The sequence below is a fragment of the Poecilia reticulata genome, chromosome 9 (genome assembly GCF_904066995.2).
Source record: "Poecilia reticulata chromosome 9, P_reticulata-male-v2, whole genome shotgun sequence".
Classification (NCBI taxonomy): domain Eukaryota; kingdom Metazoa; phylum Chordata; class Actinopteri; order Cyprinodontiformes; family Poeciliidae; genus Poecilia; species Poecilia reticulata.
The window spans coordinates 23,917,387-23,937,293 of record NC_088838.1 but is presented as its reverse complement, the minus strand read 5'-3'; the positions used below and the strand labels follow the sequence as shown (position 1 = coordinate 23,937,293).

Below are 19,907 nucleotides of genomic sequence, written 5' to 3'. Positions count from 1 at the left end.
ATATTGATGGTTGTTTATCTTTTATTTTCGATAACAAGCTTCAGTCGTTCATTGTAATTTTCAATAAATCTCCGACACAGCTCCGGTAAAATCCCAGTCCGTTCTGTGACTCTACAGCTCCTCCAGATATGGTCGCCCTCTGGCATTTACCGTCAACCAGATTTTATTTTTTCTTTAAAAAGAGAAAATTTTGTCAACATTTTTTAGCTTTGTGTCTTGTTATAATGTAATTTCCTTTGTGTTGCTTTGATTTTTTCATGCATATTTGAAAAATCCTCTAGTCGTCTGTGGAGCTGCACGCTCCAGCCCAGCTTCTGCCTCACAGAGCAGAGCACACCTTTCCCTCGCCTTCCCCACTCAGCTCCTCCAGACTAGCGGCAGCAGCAATTAAAAAACGCCTAGAGAAGCTTCGAGTCTGCTGAGCTCATCCTACAAACAATTTCTAAGAACGGTTGTTAATGGTAAATGTTGAAGACAGAGTGTCAGAACGAGCAGGAGCTTCTTAAAGAAACAGAGGCCCAATTATTTCAAGATGTCAAATTTGATACAATTTGATTAAGCTAACATATTTACTTGACTGCTATAAAACAGCACAGCGTGCTTGAAAAATACATAATGCCGTCCCTTTAAGCGTTTTTAATGGGACTAGTGACCTTTATGCCACTGTAGGAGGAAGGGCAGACAGAGAAACAACGGTAAAACATGCAGCAAATGGCCTGGGGCGAGGAATTGAACCGGGAACAACTGTGTTGAGGGCTGTGGCCTCTGTATATGGTGCACCTCCACTGAGCCATGTAGGAGTTGTCTGAATTATATGTGTAAATATATTGTATCTCAGCAGTTCATCAGACCATGTTTTTGTACTTAATAAATAGTAGATACCATCTACAACAAAAAAAACATTCAGTTAAGTTATCTGGAGCTAGTTCTTTGCCAGATGTTTTGAGGCGTTGCCATTTTGGAAGACAAAGCAACGACTCAGACCCAGTTTTGCTGCTGATTGCTCAAGGATTTCGATCAAAATCTTTAGATATTCTCTTTCCTCATCACTCAGATTCCTTCCTCCCCGAGAGTATTCCCACTTCCAGATTCAAGGAAGTGTCTTCGCAGCACAATCCTCCTAATGCTGTGTTTCACTGCTTGGTTATACACCCCCCCTACCTTCTTTCTCAAGTCATAAGCAATCTCTTTATGGCCAAAGAGCTTTAGTTTTCTCTCAGCTGAACGACAGACATGATGATCTTTCTCCAGGGTGCCCTCATACTTCAGTCTCACTTGAAGGTTTCATTTCTGCACAAGTGGAGATTTTCTTGTTCCGCGACCACACAGATCATTCCTGAGCAGAGTTATCATCCTCTTTGAGACTGCAATTTCTGACTAGTCAGAAAGGGATTTTACACATATTTCTCTCTTGTTCTTCATAATCTTTGGCTTCCTTCCTCTGCCAGGCTTGTCCTTGTGCTGTGGGGAGTTTGTTGTTGATGCCCCTAACTCCAGTTTTTGACACTGGGGAAAGCTGTGATAACATTGTCTGGCCTTTTTCTTCTTTGTGTGCACCGGCATTTTATTTTTCCCTAGTCTAAGCTGGTTTCTTTTGTTTTCAGCATGATGCTCTTTCCTGTGACAGTTCAAACCCTTACTAATGTTTTATTCTGTGTATGTTGGGAAATATCTCTGGTTTCATTTTTACAGAGTTAACACACGTAATGTACACAGCACTAATTTCTGCTGTGACTCAAGGGTTATATTGTTGATGCTGGAAATTTCTAGTTTTTTTTCTGAAACGTTCAGAATTTTGTGTAAATCTGAATAGACTAGAGAGAAGCTAAAGAATAATTTTTACTGCAGATAAAATAACTAATTTTGACATGTTTTAAATACCTGCCAATTCTAATAAATATGTAAACAAGTTCACTCTGAAAACATGTTAGTCAATAACTGAGTCATTAGACTATGAACTGTTTTAGAGCTTTCTGAATTCCTAATTTTTGACGTGTATGTTGACAGATACTCATAAAAAAACTTATTTCAAGTACAACTGCAGATTGCTTGCAGATTTCTGATATCTGGCTACCGTGTGTGGAAAAGAGAGGTTATTTTGACTAGTCCAGCAAATGCATCTTGACTTGGATAAAAGCGGTTAAAGTAGGTAAAAAACTAACTGATGTTGTGCACTCGTTGATTCAAAGTAATCAATGAATGCACAATGAAAATCATTTAAACTGTGAGTAATATTTAAGCATTTCGTAAAAAAAAACTCAAAAGCCAAAATCTGATCAAATAAACTTGATTATGATTATGTTGTCTATTTCAATTAAAAGAAGTGAATACTTTATGTACAACTCAGGCTTTCAGGCATTGAGAAAAGGGAACAAAATGCTCCCATGAACAGGCCTCTGATGACTAGTTCATCCAACTCACATTTTATTGTATTTTGGTCCAAGAACATTCAGTATTGAACAATGAAATGATTTTAAAATCTGACCTTTCACAAAGTGCATTGATTTAAGGACTCTGGCAACAGTATTTTGGATGAGCTACAGCTGCCTGATTGATTTTTTTTTACCAAAGCCTAAGATTATAAAACTGTGTTGAGCCACTGGACTTATAGATAATGTTCTTGGTAAGAAATCTCTGCCAATTAAATTACTAATTAATGGAATATCTTACTCAAGAACAATATCTCAATGCTTGCTTCTGCATGATTTATTTTAATGCAAGTAACATTGTCTAAGCATGTTCATCAGTAGTATTTTTAATACATGTTCATATATTCTGATTATTTTTGTGATAGACTGTCACAATACAGCGCATAATTTTGTGGTGGAAAGAAAATGAATATATGTTTTCAACCCTTTATACACCAAAAAATATCTACAAACGTATACCTATCGTAATACTTCTAAATAAAACTTGATATTAACAGTTGCCTTCAGAATTCAAGTAATTAGTAAATATAGTTTATTTTTTTATTTAATCTCAGCACTAAGACAGTTGTCCTGTCTTAGAGAACATCCTGTTTGTTAGAGAACATTTAGAAACAGCATTTTGAAGAACACAGCGGACAGGAGCTGAGAAAATTTTTTAAAAGTAGGTTTAAGTTATAAAACAAAAATCGTGATTTAAATATCTCCAGAAAGACTGTTCACCTGAACAGTGGAACCAAAAACATACCAAGACCTAGTCATCCATCTGAACTGGTGCAGCCAAGAGGACCACAGATGCTCTGGGGGAGCTACAGAAATCTGCCGCTCAGGTGAGAAAATCTGTTAACAGGACTAATATTTGCTGTGCAATCTGCAAATCTGGTCTGGATGGAAGAGTGGCAATTGAAATAAGGAAAAAAAAACAGTTGAAAGAAAACAATAACCTGTGCTGCAGCGAGTGTTAGATACTTATCGTAATTTCTTAGAATGGCCTAGTCCAGGGGTCTGCAACCTTTACAATCCAAAGAGCCCTTTAATCACTCAAACCATATAATTAAAGCTTATCAAGAGCTCTTAGTGGTTTATGACCGTTTGAAAATGGATAACTTATATTTTTTATCCATATTTTTAGGTTTAAAATAAAGAAAAAAACCAAAACCATGATTGATACACATCTTTACATGGGATTTTGATATTTATGGAAACTGATGTAAAGGAAGCACATTTCTTCCAGCCTAATGGCAAAAAAAAAAGATTAAAGAAAATGTAACTGGTAACCCTCGTATTGTCATTCTGCTGTGAAAATTAAAATAAATAATTCAATTAAACAGCTGGAAAAACTGCCCTGTATTTCTTCCTATGTCTATATTTCAAAATATTAGATATTTCCTTATAATTTTTCTTTTCTTTTTTTATTTTTAGCAAAAGGTATTTGGAGGTATTGTGGAGAAGGTCCAAAGAGCCAGGCTGCAAACCCCTGGCTTAGTCAAAGTCTACATATAACTTAGAATCTCTGAAAAGATTTAAAAAGGAGATTTTCACGTGCATATTTTTATTTTTAAAATACCTCGTTCATTAGAGCTGAGAAGGAAGAATGAACAAGAATGACTCTCTAGATGTGCAAAGATGGAAGACACATGCCGCAAAAAGTTGCAGCTGTAACTGCAGCACAAAAAAGCACAGAGACGTTTATGGTCTAAATATTTTTTCAAGTAACTACTGGAGCCTCAGACGGCTGTTTGAGTATGGGGGGGGGGGGGAAATAATGAGTCTTCATATTTCCAAGGACAACGACGTGTAGGGCACATTTTTTTGTGATACAGCTTTATTCGGGGAACGCGAGCGCTTCACCAGAGCGACAGTTGAGCCGCCCACGCGAGCCGCGCCTGGTACAACATAACAAGCGTCCCCTTTGACTGGTCACGTGACGGGGAGGAAAGGAACGAAAGAAAAAAGAAAGAAAGAACTACAAATAAAAGAAACCAGAGCTTATCAGCCTGGAGGAGGTAGGAGTCGTCTCTATCCGCAGGTACTCGCACTGTTTTCATGAGCTGTAACAGGAACCGCTCAGATTGACCCTCGGGATGCGTGTTTTGTTCTCACCAAGTGGGAATTTAAATGCCACCTTCTTGCTAGTTGGCACAGGGAGTGAGGCTGGCTGTTTCACAGAAGGTTCAGCAAAAGTTTCTCTTGCGTTAATGAAACTGTTGAGTAGTCAGAGATAAGTTCGTGCAAAGTGCTGATGCGTCAAAAGCTTGTGACCCACCAGCAGCCCCGCTGAGGGCTGAATCATCCCCTCCACCCTCCCCTCCCACAGACACGATGGATTAGCCCTCCGAGGTGGAAGAAACGGCTAATCCCGACCGTTTTAAACCGCGTTTCTCTTGGCCGGTGTTGGTAACTGTAGCTGTCTAACGCTTTTTTTCTGCTCTGCGTTTGAGGAGACGGATGATGGAGGTGGAGAACCGATGAGCTGGGAAGTCCAGATGTGATGGGAGCACTGGGGCGGCTGTCAGCTGGACATGAGACAAGAACGTAAGTGGTGACCTCTGTTTACCCTGATGTGTTTGCGCCAGGAGCTGTGACTGCAGAAACATTACAGCAGGTGAATTTACAGCAGGGATTACTAGCTGTTTACTCAATGGGAAGGTTCCAAGTCCTGGTTTACTGGTAGACATGTGATTATACAGAGTAAAAAAAATTTTTAAAAATGCAACAGTCAGGCTTTTCAAGGTCCAGTGAGGTTGTTTCTACCTTTCTGTACTGTATGTGGGGAGAAAATGAAACTATAATAACCGATTTAGCATGATATGATATCCCAGTAGGGAGGAGACTACAAGATGTCACTGTAAGTTAAAACATACAAAAGCCATTATAATTAATACCAAGATCAGGTTTTTAAGTATAAAATTTAAACCTTTTTACATTAAGGCAGTTGTTATGATGCGTAACCATGGCAACGGTGTCTTGTTTTTACAACGGGGAGGAGCTGATTAACATCTAAAAAAGCTCAAAATAATATCTGAACAATGTTATCAGGAGAGCTGAAAAGGAGGTTTCATGGAGAGAAGGAGGAAGTTCAAAGCGTTTCCTCCATCCCTCCATCACTGGCGAGGATTATATCGCCGACTCCAACGTCTCCCTGCCCGGCTTTCTAATCATTCAGAAATTTAAAGAGGAGCGGCAAAAGCAAACGAGACGGGTTAGCAGCAGTGTTTACCAATAACTGATGATATTATTCAGACACCTTCCTCCCAACAGCATCACCATCCACGTGACTCTTTGAAGATACTCGAATGTTACGGAGTTATGACAACATTTTATTTACGTTTGGCATAAAGCATTTTTGAATTGAGCTGAATTTCCGGAACTGTATGTGACTGCCTGAACTCAAGGACCTGGTGCGACTGGAGAAGCTCAAAAACTCGGAAAAATAATGGCGAGGAAGGATGTTAAGAGCTTAAACAAGTAACAAAAGTTTAAAATCTACTCTGAGGCAGATGGAAAGCCAGTGTAGTGAAGCTGAAACAGGTGTAATGTGTTCCTGTCTGAGTGTTTGTTAAAGGGCGAGCTGTTGGGTCCAGAACAAATGATCCATGAGGAATGATCTACCTGTACATGGCACGAATACATGTTATCAGCCATGTTACTTAATTGGTTTGTAATAGTGTCATTATTCAGAAAAAAATGTCACATTTGTTATTTTAGAATATGACATTTGTAAGGGAGGTGTGCCGATTTATTGACTTCAATTTCCTTAATTTTGGGAGATCAGTGATTGGCCAATACTTGCACGTGAAGCCAGTTTTATCCCCTGATCTTATCTGCCTCAGCAAAGGTTTAAAAATCATCCACTGTTCTCTTCTGCTCTCCCATGAGAGGTTTGACTGACAGACCGACCCACCACATCATATTTGCACATTTGCGGTTAACAATAGCCACCACACTCTTACCATCTCGGCGTCTTTCTTGCTGTATTTAGCAACATTTCAGAAAACTACAAAATTGGAATCGGTAGAAGATTGGTAACTGGCAATCAAGCAGAAGTTAATCAACCTTATGAAAACCCCACTGTCTTGACGTTTCTTGATGTTTGTTCTTCTTTTAGGTGAATAAAGACTCTAAAGGGCGGAAAAGATGAAGCTAAACGAACGCAGCGTGGCGCACTACGCCACCTGTGATTCGCCACCAGACAAGACTGGCTTCCTGTTCAAAAAGGGCGAGCGCAACACGGCGTATCACCGCCGCTGGTTCGTCCTGAAGGGCAACATGCTCTTCTACTTTGAGGAGCGAGACAGCCGAGAGCCCATCGGCGTCATCGTCCTGGAGGGCTGCACCGTGGAGCTGTGCGAGTCCGTGGAGGAGTTCGCCTTCGCCATCAAGTTCGACTGTGCCAGGGCGCGGGTGTACAAGCTGGCAGCGGAGAACCAGGCGGCCATGGAGTCGTGGGTGAAGGCTCTGTCGAGGGCCAGCTTCGACTACATGAGGCTGGTGGTGAAGGAGCTGGAGAGGCAGCTGGAGGAGATCCAGGATGCCGCCGGAGCTGGAGGCCAGCAGGCCAGGCCAAAACCTTCCCGGCGGAATCAAGTGGCGCGATCCAGGTCCGGGGCGTCCTCCTCTTCGTCTTCATCGTCTTCCCTCTCGTCATCGTCAAGCGCTCCTTCCATGGCCGCCGTTTACTCTGCTCAGAAGATGCTTCAGGATGAGGTGCAGCTCATCTCCGGGAGTTCCAGGGAGAACGGAGTCGCATGGAGCAAACCTCCATCCGCTTCGGCTAACGGGTCGGCAGAGGCGGCGCCGTCCTGCGTGACCTGGGACGGCTGCACGGACGCCGGGATGGTGCCTGGATGTGCGGGCGACGGCGGGAGGGCTCCGCCAGTGCCACCACGGCGGTTAGGAGCGTCTCTGGAGAGCCCGGTCTCTCCTGACACCGCCTGCTTCTCCAAACTCCACGACTGGTACGGCAGGGAGGTGGAGGAGCTGAGAGCGCAGTGGCTGCAGAGCCAATAGACTGATGGAGGAGGAAGTGGAAAAGGTTCAGTCATTCCCTTCAGATCATTCTGCAGTGCTTCCTGAACTTTCCACACAGCAAAACATTAAAAACAGTCTGATGTCAAAAATCAGTCTTATTATTTAAACAAAAGCAAACCATTTGGGAGTGATTTCCATTTCCAATCTTGTCTTCTATAGAGGAATCTGTTGTTGTTTTTTAATCTAACACTATCTGCTCTGCAATCAAGAAGCACAAAATATGCTCACAAAATAGTAATTTCCTTAAGATATTAAGAACACACTACTTAAGAAGGGAATTATCAGATTTTCTTTAACTCATAGAGTGGTCATAGAGGGTATTTCAATCAGAAAAATGTGTTTTCTACAGCAATCACTGCAAATTGTTCTGTCGCTGCCTGTGCGTTTGTAACATCTCATTTGTTTTCTGTCATGTTTTCAACCATTTGGGTTAAGATTACTAATCTGTCTAGTTATCAGGAAAAATGCTGAAAGTAAATACTACAATATACAGTGACTTGCCAAAGTATTATACCTCTTAAACTTTTTCACCACAAACTTGAATGTAGTTTATTATCAGGAGCTGTGTGAGAGACCAACACACATAATCTGAAAAGTCTGGTAATACCAATTTAAACACATAAAGAGACTGAAGTGTTTTCCCCATTCTTCTTCTGCACAGATTGGCTGGAGCTAACTAGATTATTTCTGGATTTTTATGCTTTCTTTTGTTTCCACTAAAATACGATGCAGTTTGCGCCTGGAAAGTGACGCAATGTTGAAAAACTTGTGCAGTATTAAGATGTTAACAGATAATTAGACGCATCCGCTGCCCTTGGAGCACTTCCAGTCTGATTTTCTGATTCACCCGAACCAGGTTCTCGATGCTACGTTAAAACAATAGTACTTTTGCGTTCCCCACTCAAAGCTCCCTTGGTTTCTCCCCGGAGGCCTTGGCAGTTGCTAACATCCTCACTCCAGTCACCGGGGACCATGTGTGGAGCTGGATGTTCTAATCAAGGCAATAGAAACCTTCTTATTTTTAGTCGCTCTTATCCAGTGGCCAGATGATGCTGTGTCATCAGAGTGCTTGTCATTTAGTCCCCATCGAGTCTCATTCTCCGTGGAAAAGGAGGCGGTTTATCCGCGGGATTTATTGGTCTCAGTTCCTGTTTTTGTCTTGGTCTGAAGCACAATCCAGACTGGAGTTTCGATTAATTGTTTATACAACTTATTTACTTTGAATGTTACTGATAAGATGTCTCACAGGCCTGGAACGTACATGAGCACCCAACTTTATTCGATTTGGATACAAATATTTACTAATCCATAGTAAAAACGAACACTAACTTCTTCACAGTGGGCATTTTAAAGCTATTTACTTTTTTTTTTTAAATCCATCTTAGAGTTGATTTGTTTTTTATGTGCCTTATGTTTTCTTGAGAATAGACAACTTGTAATCATTTCCACGTGATTTTAACATCGCCTTACGTTTCCTTGTTGCCAAAGGCTCATCTAAATGCAATCACTTTTTGACTATGAGTAAGTTGCTGTACTCTGCATCAACACACCACACTATCATTCCAGTTAAACACTCAGCTTGTGCACAGACAATAGAAAAGGTACAGTGAGGAGGGTTTTTTTAATGCCAACATGACTACATGACTTTTAACGTGTTATCTAAAATTTTACATGCATTTTTAAACATGTTTATGTAATTGTAAGGTAGAAATGAGTATGAATGTTTCATTTTGACTGTAAAATGTTTTTAAAAGGTGGCAAAAGAGAAAAATGCATTTTCCCTTTTTTGTTGCATTTTCAGTGTTACATTATATAATTGAACTTTCCTGTCTTTTTTTTTTAGAGAAAAAGCAATAGTACAATGTTATACCACGGTACACAAATATATGTATGTTTTGTGTAAATCACTTATTAAAGCATTTTCAATCCACTGAAGGTGTGAGTTTTCATAATTAAAATGTGAATGCTGCTAAGTTAAAATATGTAACTGTTTTAATCGCTCGGTTCAAGAAATTAAACAAAGATTTATTACTAACACTTTACGAGCATTTATTTCTGCTAATTAGAGGATTGCGGCTTACACTTGCTGAAACAAAAATATGAAATAGAAACAAAATAGAAATGTCTTTTATTGTTCCACAGTGGGGAAAATTCAGGAACCAGCAGAAAATTATAGATAATTAGAAGCATAAATATTCAAACTAAAGTATAAAACGTATAAAAACAGAAGCATAAGAGATTGTGCAGTATGGGCAAAAAATAAAGTTATATTTAACAAACTAAGAGAAACAGGAAACTGATTAGGGTAATTTATTTGAACAAAATGCACAAAATATGTGTGTATGTGCAAGAAACAATACAAGAACTGAAAAATCTTCAAATAACAGCAGGGGTGTAATTATATAATCTAATGTAAGGAAGGATCTGCGATAGCTCTCTTTTGTGCATCTAGGATGTAGCAGTCTGTCACCCAAATATCATTTTTAAAATAGGTTCAGAAACAGGAGTTTTAGCCTCTGAAAATGTGAACATAAACTAAAATATTTGTAATAGAGAAATGTGATGTTATGGCTGACACAATCATGGGGAAGACTGCTGACTTGACAGTTGTCGTGCAGAAAGTCACAAACTTCACAAGGAGGGTTAGCCACAAACAGTTGTTTCTAAAGTAGCTCGCTGTTCACAGAGTGTTGCATCCAGGCATATTTGTGGTAAAGTTGAGCAAATGTTACAACCGCAGCCTTCAGACGACCGCGAAGCAAAGCTCATTCAAGACTCTGAGGGAGATTTTCAGGGAATCGGTTGTTTTTTTTAGACACTGACCTTTCTAGAGTCATAAAGGACTCACCTGGGCATCCAAGAATGTCAAAAACACCATAAAATCAGATGTAATTTGACAAAGAGACTGGCTGAAGAGGTCACATTAGAGTGATGTCTAAACCTTTACCCATGCAGATCAAAATCAGTATAAATTCAAAGTACTCAGGTGTTTTTCCATTAAGAAGTGAACACAGAGCAACTTAAAGAGCAAAATAATTTACGTGTGTATTCTTTTAACCCAGTCAATTTAATGTCCATTATTTGAATGTCACAAAGCTTGCGTCATTGTAAATCCAAAAATGTGCCTCAGATGTTTTCCTTAATACAATAAGTTTTTTTGTCAAGTGTTTTTTTTTTTTTTTATTCTCTTGGTCCATAAAATGTTTTATTCTATTCCCAGCAACAAAAACAAGAAGTGCCTAAGTCTGTTTTGGAGTAATAAGTCACTTGATATTTGTGGCCCCGCTATGAAACACAAAATAAAAAAATGAACATGGATAGTTACAGAAAAACACTTTGTGTTCATTGTAAGTCTCTGTAGCTGGAGGGACAAATTTGTACCATTTTCTAACTGTGTTTTTTGGCCACAATTTGGGGTTAGAGTATATTTCAAGGACAAAAGCATGTTTTCTACTGAAAATATTGCAGATTTTCAACTTTACTTTTTACTGGTGCTTTGTGTAATTTTGTAATATCAGCTTGGATGTTGTATTTTACGAACCTGAAAGCTGAGCGTGGAAATTAATCTGCATTCATTACAAGTAGGGCTATGGTGGAGCTGCTGCCTTGCAGCAGACGGTCCCGGGTTCAAATCCTGACCTGGGGTCGTTCTGCATGGAGTCTGCATGTTCTCCATATACACATGTGTGGTTTCTCTCTGGCTGCACTCATTTACATGCTCTGTGTTCACTTCTTAATCAAATATTTTGTGCAATAACGCTACAGAAATCGGTGGTGAACTCCTGTTTGAGTTACTGTTTCCTGTATTTACTCTCAAGCTCGGTAAGTTTCAGTCATTAACGCACACGTGCCTGATGCTCTGCAGCCTGTCTCTCACCAGGTGTCACTGTGGAACAGTTTTAGATCTGGATCTGGATCATCTTTTCTGTTCACACTTCTGCCCGAAAAGGTAACCATCTGGATAAAACAAAGTCCGAATAAAAGTATGTCCGGAAATACATTTCATGGTTTCACTGGATACATGTTTCAAATGTGCCTTGCTGCTATGGAGCAATAGAAATCAAACGTAAGTACTTTAAATGCAACTCATCAAGCATTGTAAATTAGTGTGTGTGTGTGTGTGTGGGGGGGTGTTTAGGGGTGGGGGTTATAACAAGTTGCATAAGCTGATAGAGATACTACACCCCCCTGAGTTTGAGCGGGTAGGCTTGTTTATGTCATCCTCAAAGCTTCAACTGAAACTTTACAGGGTCTTTGTGTCAGAAAATACGAATAATATTAAATGTGTCCATGAGATTATTTACATGCAACCTAAAACTATGGCGGACCTACTTAAAAATGTAACAGTACAAAGACTTTATGCGAAAGTCTGAGTACTTTCTGCATCTTGCACATTCCGTTCCTGATCCTGAGACTCCGGGCTGCAGCAAGACTACAGAGGAGCTACTTCCTGAAAAAGGAATTTCAAAATAAAACTACCTATTTACATTTAAATCTTTCAATGACAACAGTGATGTCAAAACGCTCTAAAACAATTTTTAAAATCGTCTTGTAATATGTATCTATGTTATATCCATCCATCCATCCATCCATCCATTGTGTTGTGCTCATCCTAGAACAGTAGGATAAGTCATTTTTCATGCAGGTGAAAAGCTAGAAATCACCTGCATTTCCAATTTCAATTTTGATTTTGTACGCTATCTCCTATTGTAGAAGCACCTCCACTTTCTTTTTATTTTCTCAGGTAAAGCGGCAAAAATGTTGACAAATACTTGTTGAAGAGATCCACGTGAGTGGCTAATTTACTGAGACACCATTTGTCAGAAATGTTTTGTAAGAATTTATTACAACTATCACTAACTTTTTTCAATGTGTCCGCCATATTGGATTTTAAAGAAACTTCAGAAGTTTTAAAGTATGATATATTTCCAACCTGGAACCAAGAAGTACAAAACATTTGAAAGGTTTATAAAACCCTTTTATGCCTTTTCTCTTTGTAGAGGATACGGCCCTTCAACCCGACATGTTTCTCCAGGAAGTGTGCTGTCCTCCTGCACAACTCTCATCTCTGTCACTGAAACTGGTCGCTCCCATGAAGCCATTTGCATTAACGTCAGAATCCTAAAAAGAATTCTGAGATTAACATAAAATATTTTGAGAAATAGTCAGAATTTTGATAATATTATAAGAATTATGAGGGGGAATGTCAGAATTTTAAAATTAAAGTAAAAAAAACAAAAAACAAATCAGAGATTAAATTAAGAATTCTGAGATTAGTGTGATAATTCTAAGAGAAGAGGTTAGAAATCAGAGATTAAAGTCAGAATAATTTTTTTCAGCGACCCAAAAAAAATAATTTTATTTTGAATGTACAATAACCGGAAGTAGTAGGCTGTACGCCGTCCATCTTGACAGCTGCTTCGCACTCGCTTGGACCGCGGCATTTTTTTTTCTACACGGCGGAAATGAACATCAAGTTCGTGGCTGAAAGTTTTCTTTTCCTCTTTTTTGTCGTGGAAGGCCAGTCGCATGCAGACACAATGAGAGAGAAAGCGAGGGGCTTTTCCATGCGAACCTTTCCCTCTGAAGTCCACTTTGTTCTGCTCCTGCTCGGCGCTTAGATGCTACTTTAGATGCCTCTCTGCACATTTCCGTTATGCGAAGTCCAACTTGGTGGTTAGTCGTCGTGCTGCGGTGGGTGCCCGTCCGAGATAACGGAGAACGTGAGTACGCATCGCAGACCTTTTCGACCTGTACCCACCTTTTCTCTCCTAAAACTGCTGCTACATGACGAACTTTTCAGGTTTCTGAAGTCCAAAATAGCCAGCTGCGGTTGTTGAAGTGGCGAAGTTGAAAACATTTGACTTCTTTTCTGAGCAAACACAGTACAGAAATGTGGTGGCGTGGAGTTTAAAGGGTCTCCCTCTGCACGTCACTGGTGTTACGCAGATGTTTTTGCACATAAATAAAAATAAGTATATATAAATATATAGATATTTCAAGATGGACATCATGTTAAAACTCCTGGTCTTTCATTGCATCGTCAGAAAAAACAAAAAAACAAAAACCGTCAACTAGTAGCTAAACCCTCAGCTTTGGAAAGTGCTGCCTGTCAGTGTTTTAGTTTTATTTTTACTAAAATGTGGCACAGAACTGTCTCCGGTCACCATGGTGATGACGCAACTCTGAAGTCATGTCACGCATCGTGCATGCCCACCTATTTGTTCCCATCATTATTTGTATATTAAAATGGATGCAATTAGATTTTTTTGTGCTTGCAGGATCATTTGGGGAAGCAGATATTTAGTTTTATGACCCGCTGCTGAGTGTCCGGCCAACCAAAGCAGTGCTGTTTGTGTCCATGTGTGTCTTCTGGCTCAGTTTGTCTATATTTGTCATGAGCACGTTCAGTTTTAGACTCCTGGCATTTTCACTGGCCTATTCCAAGGTTCAGTTTTAGGTCAGGCCATTTGTTTTCTTGTTTCTGGTAGGCTTACAGTTATGTTTTATGACTGCTTTAAATCAAAGTCCAATTCTTGGCTTTACTGAGTCTAAATTAACAATTGTGCATCTTTACTTTGCTGTGTTACTTGCAGGATTGAAAGCTTACTGCAAAATTGTTACTAAAGTTATAAGTTTACTTATTAAAAGATAGACTGGCCTTTTTGTTTCGTTGTGTGGAGCCTCGTGTAACGCAGAATTGGCCCTTCCGGACCGTTTGCTGCTCACTGCTTGTTAGCTGCCTGAAAGAACTCTACTACACTTGTCTCAGGTAGTTGTGTGGAAATTAAAGAGACGCCACACATTCCTCTTATTAATGCTGTTTAAAAACAAAAGTCAGAAAACGGTTAGCGACAAGCAGCCGACTGCAGAGTAGTTGTTTAAGCGAGTAAAGCTAGCTAGTCAGCTAATTACAAATAATTATTGTATAAAGATCTGTAAAAGTTAAATAACTTGAATAAATATAGTGGAGATTTATTCTAAACTAGGGATGCACAATATATTATGGGATTAACATCATTATTTGTATAATTTTTTAACATATCGGCGTCAGTTCAATATGAAAAAACTAGGCTGATATTGGTAGCCAACCTTTATCTCCATCTTGTTGCTGTTTATGTCTGTGTTTTTGGAGGGGATTGGTCATGAGAGATTCATATTCTAAACATTTGCTCCAAATCGATAAATAAATCCTCTAAACAGCATTATCACTGTCGTAGTCACTATAGTCCATTATTTTAACAGCAGTCAGAGTAATTGTTTTTCTGTTTTAATTAAAAACAGTTGGATCATATTATTCTTTGTTGCTTAGTATTTTTGTTTAAATGCTGTGAAGCAGCGTTATCGTCATCACACTGAGAATCTCACACCTGCCCATGTCCAATCAAAAGTCAGGGTTTCAAATCTTATCCAGTTGCATGCAAGCACCACTTTAAACAGCTGTAGCACTTTGCTAATAGATCTTACAAATAACAGGTTGATTCTTAAAGTTTAGTGGAAATAACTTAAATTACAAATTGCTCACATGCATAAACTGATGTGCAAAACATTTTCCTGAAACGAGATCAAGCTAGATTGTTGATACGTTTCTATCAACACTTTTTGCTGCAAAATGATTTCTGCAGCTTGGAGCTTTTTTTGCTGTGAGGACAGTGAACGCACGTCAGCATGTTGCATCTGATACCTCTTCCTCCTGCAAAATGGCCACAAGCTGGTGTTTTAAAACTCTGTCGTAAATAGTTGTAGGAAAAGCATGTTCTCACGGAGTTTAAAAAAGAAAGTAATGTCAAAATATTCACAACGCAGACAGCTCGCCTTGTTCTTGTCCCTGTTGCATTAAGGTTAGCATCACGTGATGCAAGTATTCATTAAAAAACGCTTCATTCTAGTCAGATTTTTATATTAAGCAAGTATCTTGTTTAATGCTTGTAAGCAGTAATACTGGCTGTAACCTACACATCAAACACAATGTAAAACTAGCATTCTGTCATGTCATATTGACTTTCTTACTAGTTTTTAACTGATCCATTTGCTTTGAAACACATTTCGAGTTTGTAGTAATACCAGAACCCATCTGAGGTTTAAGTTCCTGCAAGATTTAGTCATTTAGATACAATCGCTGTCCCACCTTGAGTCACTGAACACAAAAGAGAGACAGACGTGCCCCAGGGTGAGGAAGTAACGTCTGCTAACATGCTTTCCAGGGTTTTACTCGCCCGCAGATTTCTCTTTGGAAAAAGGCAGGCCTAGACAAAATGTCTGTCATTTTTTGCTTTTTTTTTTTTTTCCAGGCTTCCAGACTCTTACTTTGGAATTCTAGACATAAATTAATTGTTTTTGTTGCTCTTTAAGAGTTCTCTTGACGTTTGCTGATGCCAACCGTACAGTAAAACCCTTAAAACTGAATCATTATAATTTGATGAAGTTGATTTGTCTTCCCTGAATCTTGTGGCATATTAGATTAACTCTGTTGTACATTTTTCCTGCTATAAATATCCTGGGATTCTCCCCCAGATGGTGGCATGACACTTGATCAGTGGGGTTATAACAAGGTTTTCTGCAAATTGACAAGATTATTTGGTTGGCCGGTTTGTGCACTGAAAATAAATTTTTGAGGAGAAAAAAAAAGAAAAGCGTCTTCTTGGAAATTAAACAATTTTTTAAATTTTATTTTTGTCAATTCGAGCCTCCTGGAGCTTGATCTCCTTGCTTGTAGTCATGCACAAGCAAAACAGGTATTGCAGAAACACAAACTAGAAAATGTGTCACACTCTGTAACCCCGAGTATCAGCTGCAGATCAGGCAATGTCATGGTTCCATGTCTCTAGCTGAGATGTTATCGCAGACATCAGCTCTTCCGTTTCCCTCAGGGGGTTCTAAGAAATCCACTGGTGAGACCACGAGAAAGATCTGACCCACTGTGGCCTCGCAGGGAGGGGATGCGAGCGTGAAAAGAGTGAAATGAGAAAGATTGGAGCTAATTCAGGGGATAACTTGGCAGGCAAATACAGGTCAGATTCTGCCAGAAGAGAAAATATAAAATAAAACCCAGATGCATGCAAAGAACTGAAGATGTGGTTTTTTTTTTTCTGGTGACAAAATGCTTTTTTCTTTTGCAGTGAGTGTGTATTTATAGTATCTGGCTTACTTTGCTGTCAATGCCATAAATATCAGCTTTTTAGGCCTGCAGTGTCCCTGAGTGTGCTTTACAATAAGTGTTATTTAAAGTCTCTGTACTTGCTCGTGTTTACTTCAGAGCAGATCAGTTTTTTTCAAATCAACATCCTTTTCGTCCGCAAGGATGTTGCTAAAAAATGTGAATGTGCCTGTAGACTGCAGGTTTCCTCCTCAGGTTGTGCAATCAGGCTTGTGAAGAGAAAGCTGTGTGCTTCAAGGGATCTGTCCAGTCCCCAGGCTGAAACAGTCTTATGACTTTTAATCAGTTAGTTTGATCATCAGTTCAAAGCTTCAGTTACTTTTCAAACAAGATCATTGGGTAAAAATTCCTGTGCAGTTTATGTTTTATTAGCGAAACCCGAAATTAGATAAATGGAAAAGTGACGAGAGTGAAAATAATTGTCTCATTGGTGCATACACACACACACACCGAATACCTACTGTGGTGTGTGTGTTTAGCAGAAATGGGAGTCAAGCCTCAGCTGAAGTGAAAGTAGGATCTCATTCTCACGCGAAAATACCACGTTTGCGTCATGTTAGCATTTACTCAAACGCAGAATATGCTACCGATGGAGAAAAGCAGAAATCTTGGGTTATTGGGTATTTTGTAAGAGCGAATGCTAAAACTCGGAGTGGCTCCTCATTAGGCCCAATGTGGAAAAGTTTATAACTCCTGAAATAGCCTTCCAGGAAGTCAGATGGCTGCAGATGATTCACAGCAGATCAGAGTGACTGAAGGAGTCAATTATCTCTCAACCAAATCCCTTCACACACAGTCACGCTCTCATACACACACACACATAAGACAGCATTGAAGATTTTGAGTCTTGCCATGAATTTCACAAATCACAATGAATCACAAGCACATTACAAGCAGGGGGTGGGGGGGGGGGCGGCTGGAGGGTGACTCATTCATAAAGTCATGACGGAGATGCTTGTTGCGCTCAAATATTTGAATTGGCTGAAATTGTCTGATTTGACTCAGCCGAGTCATGAATGATGAGTTGTTGTTGTTGGTTTCTCAGAAACGTAGCCTGGGGTTCAAGGATTTCCAGTAAGGGGTTGAGGTGAGTTTGAGTTGCAGAGAAAAATGCTTAAAATGCACCAAAAAGTGTTTCAGTGAATCCAAGGGCATGCAGAGGGTTTGCATTGGAGTTGGGGATGACAAAGTTGCAAAAAGCAGAAACCATGAAAACATTTCCATTCAGCAGCCTTTGCGCTACTTTACAGGATTTGATCATGTTGGTCTCTAATGATGCTGCAGCTGAAGGCTGCTGGGAGCACATGGGTGTTTTTAAAGATACTTCAAAACAGGAAGTGAAGATGCCGCTCTAATATGTGAAAGTCATGAATGAAATACCCAATCATTGCCACTATATCCCCTTTTTTGGTATTTAAATTGGGTGAATTGCAGTTAACACCATGTGAGGAGTGAACTAGCTTAGCTTCTTTTACTCATCCTGAGAGATGAGGTTTAGAAATGTGAGCAAAAACAGGCATTAAATAGCAACCTTCCTAACATTTAGTCATAATATGAATTTTGACTCATATACTGTTTTTTAAAAACTATTTTTCCCCTGTCACTTTTATATTACTAAATAATAAACCACATATTACTGTGATGAGTTATTGTACTTTGACAACTCTGAGGCCCAGAGGTATTTTTTCACCTCCCCTTATCTAAAAGCTCTATCAATTCAGCTTTTCCATGTCATTATGTGACTTTAAGGCATCCTATAAATGTCAACATCTCTCTCTGCATGATATTACATGGTATGCAGTATATTATAAATAATGTATTATCACAGAACCAGCTCCCTAGCTTTGCTGCTACCTTTCCAAGCGGTTTCGCCTCCGTCCTTTTCCCACGCCACAGGAAACGGCCAGAAAGTGGCCCTGACTTTATTTCTGTGTGTCTTAAGAATAGCTGCATTGTGTTATTGCTGTGGGAATGCAGGAGAGAGCAAGAGAATATTTTAGCCAAAACAAAAGCTCTGTGTACTTGGCAGTATTGGCAGTATTTTGTCTAAACATGCAACAATAAACAAGAGGTCGAGCACAAAGACTCGGGGTTAATTTGGCCGTTCTGCGATTCGTACCCCTCGTTACGTACCAATGTGTTGCCTTTTCTCTGCTTCCTACTTTTATTTTGCACCTATGTGCTACAACGTCTGGTTATTTTTCATTATTTGCAAGCATTAAGGAGATAAATTGTTAAAAAATGCTTTAATCTTTTTCTGTTTGGACCTGTTAACACATATTAACAGGTCCAAGGACCTGTTATCTACCAGCAGTAGATAAAATATATCTACTGCTGGTAGATATATTTTAGTTATTTAATCATATTTCCTTACTTTATATTGCATATAAAATATAGAAAAGCAAAATAACTATTCACACCAGCGCTGTTTAGTAGGCAAACTCTAGTCTGTTTCCCTACAGAGTCCGGTTCATCTGAGGAGGTGTGAATGCGCAATTGAACTCAGGCTCGACTCCAAAGGCAGGAGTTGAAACAGGGCATTCTGGGTAAATGTCACCAAAACAAACGCACAAGTTTAGCGCTAGCAGGAGAAATGGCTTGTGCTCTCTTACCGAAGACAAAAGAGAAATCATACAATTGCTAAAATGACAGTACTCTCATTTTTTATTACATTTCGTGAAGAAGGAAGTTGCGCTCGGTGTCTTCTTCAGAGGTTTTCATGTAATCTCCTCCAGTAGTTCTTGGTGCAGCGCCACCACAGGTGAGGGGAGGAACATTTTGGATCATTTGACAGTGCAGTGTGAAAGCGAACCACACCAACTGGATATGTAACAAATATTGCAACTTTGGTCCCCAATCCAACTGAGCCCACCAGACTATCAGGTGTTGAGCTCCTTTTTAAGAAGAGTGGGTTTTCTACTCTTTGGTGTGGTGTTGAAGGCCCCCGCTGTGAGTGCAAAACAAAGGATTGAAGCTTTCTGAGGGGATTTCTGTTTCAACAAGGTGTTAGAAGAATATTATGTCATTAGGTTTTAGAAGTGGGTTTCCACAAACGTCTCTTTAAGATCAAATGCATCAACTGCAAGCTTTAAATGTGAAACGGGCAGAAGCTCTCGTTGCGGCCTTAATCAGCTGATGGCTTCCTCGGGTTGTGGGAACTCGGGGCACAAAGTTATCTCATGTTTCAGCGCTGCTTCCTCCCTTACAATATGTTCTTCAATTATGTAAGGTGCGCGTGTCTCGCTTTCTGCTCTGTTTGCCATCAAAGCTCTTTCACATCTCACTTCACGCAA

The 19,907-nt window shown here is 39.6% G+C and overlaps 3 protein-coding genes across 4 annotated transcripts in view; all 3 read left to right on the top strand.

The window, feature by feature from the left end:
• prr16 (proline rich 16) overlaps positions 1 to 4,963 on the top strand; it is a 29,844-nt gene extending 24,881 nt beyond the window's left edge. Inside the window, exon 4 of one of the 2 annotated variants that reach the window (XM_081610749.1) lies at positions 4,868 to 4,963. The gene's annotated coding sequence lies outside the window, so the exon portion shown is untranslated. The remainder of the gene's footprint in view (positions 1 to 4,867) is intronic. The other variant, XM_081610751.1, reaches the window with a different exon arrangement.
• A 454-nt stretch (positions 4,964 to 5,417) lies between these two features.
• On the top strand, positions 5,418 to 7,546 carry LOC145547493 (sesquipedalian-1-like). The gene is made up of 2 exons (XM_008418258.3): positions 5,418 to 5,628; positions 6,535 to 7,546. The coding sequence occupies exon 2, from the start codon at positions 6,564 to 6,566 to the stop codon at positions 7,434 to 7,436; it is 873 nt and encodes a 290-aa protein (XP_008416480.1). The 5' UTR covers positions 5,418 to 5,628; positions 6,535 to 6,563; the 3' UTR covers positions 7,437 to 7,546.
• Positions 7,547 to 12,850: 5,304 nt separating this feature from the next.
• The window catches only part of sh2b3 (SH2B adaptor protein 3), a 62,065-nt gene continuing 55,008 nt past the window's right edge, over positions 12,851 to 19,907 (top strand). Inside the window, exon 1 of the mRNA XM_008418261.3 lies at positions 12,851 to 13,180. The gene's annotated coding sequence lies outside the window, so the exon portion shown is untranslated. The remainder of the gene's footprint in view (positions 13,181 to 19,907) is intronic.

Bases quoted from the DNA above. Each gene is read 5' to 3' on its own strand.
- LOC145547493 (XM_008418258.3), top strand. From the start codon at position 6,564: ATGAAGCTAAACGAACGCAGCGTGGCGCACTACGCCACCTGTGATTCG.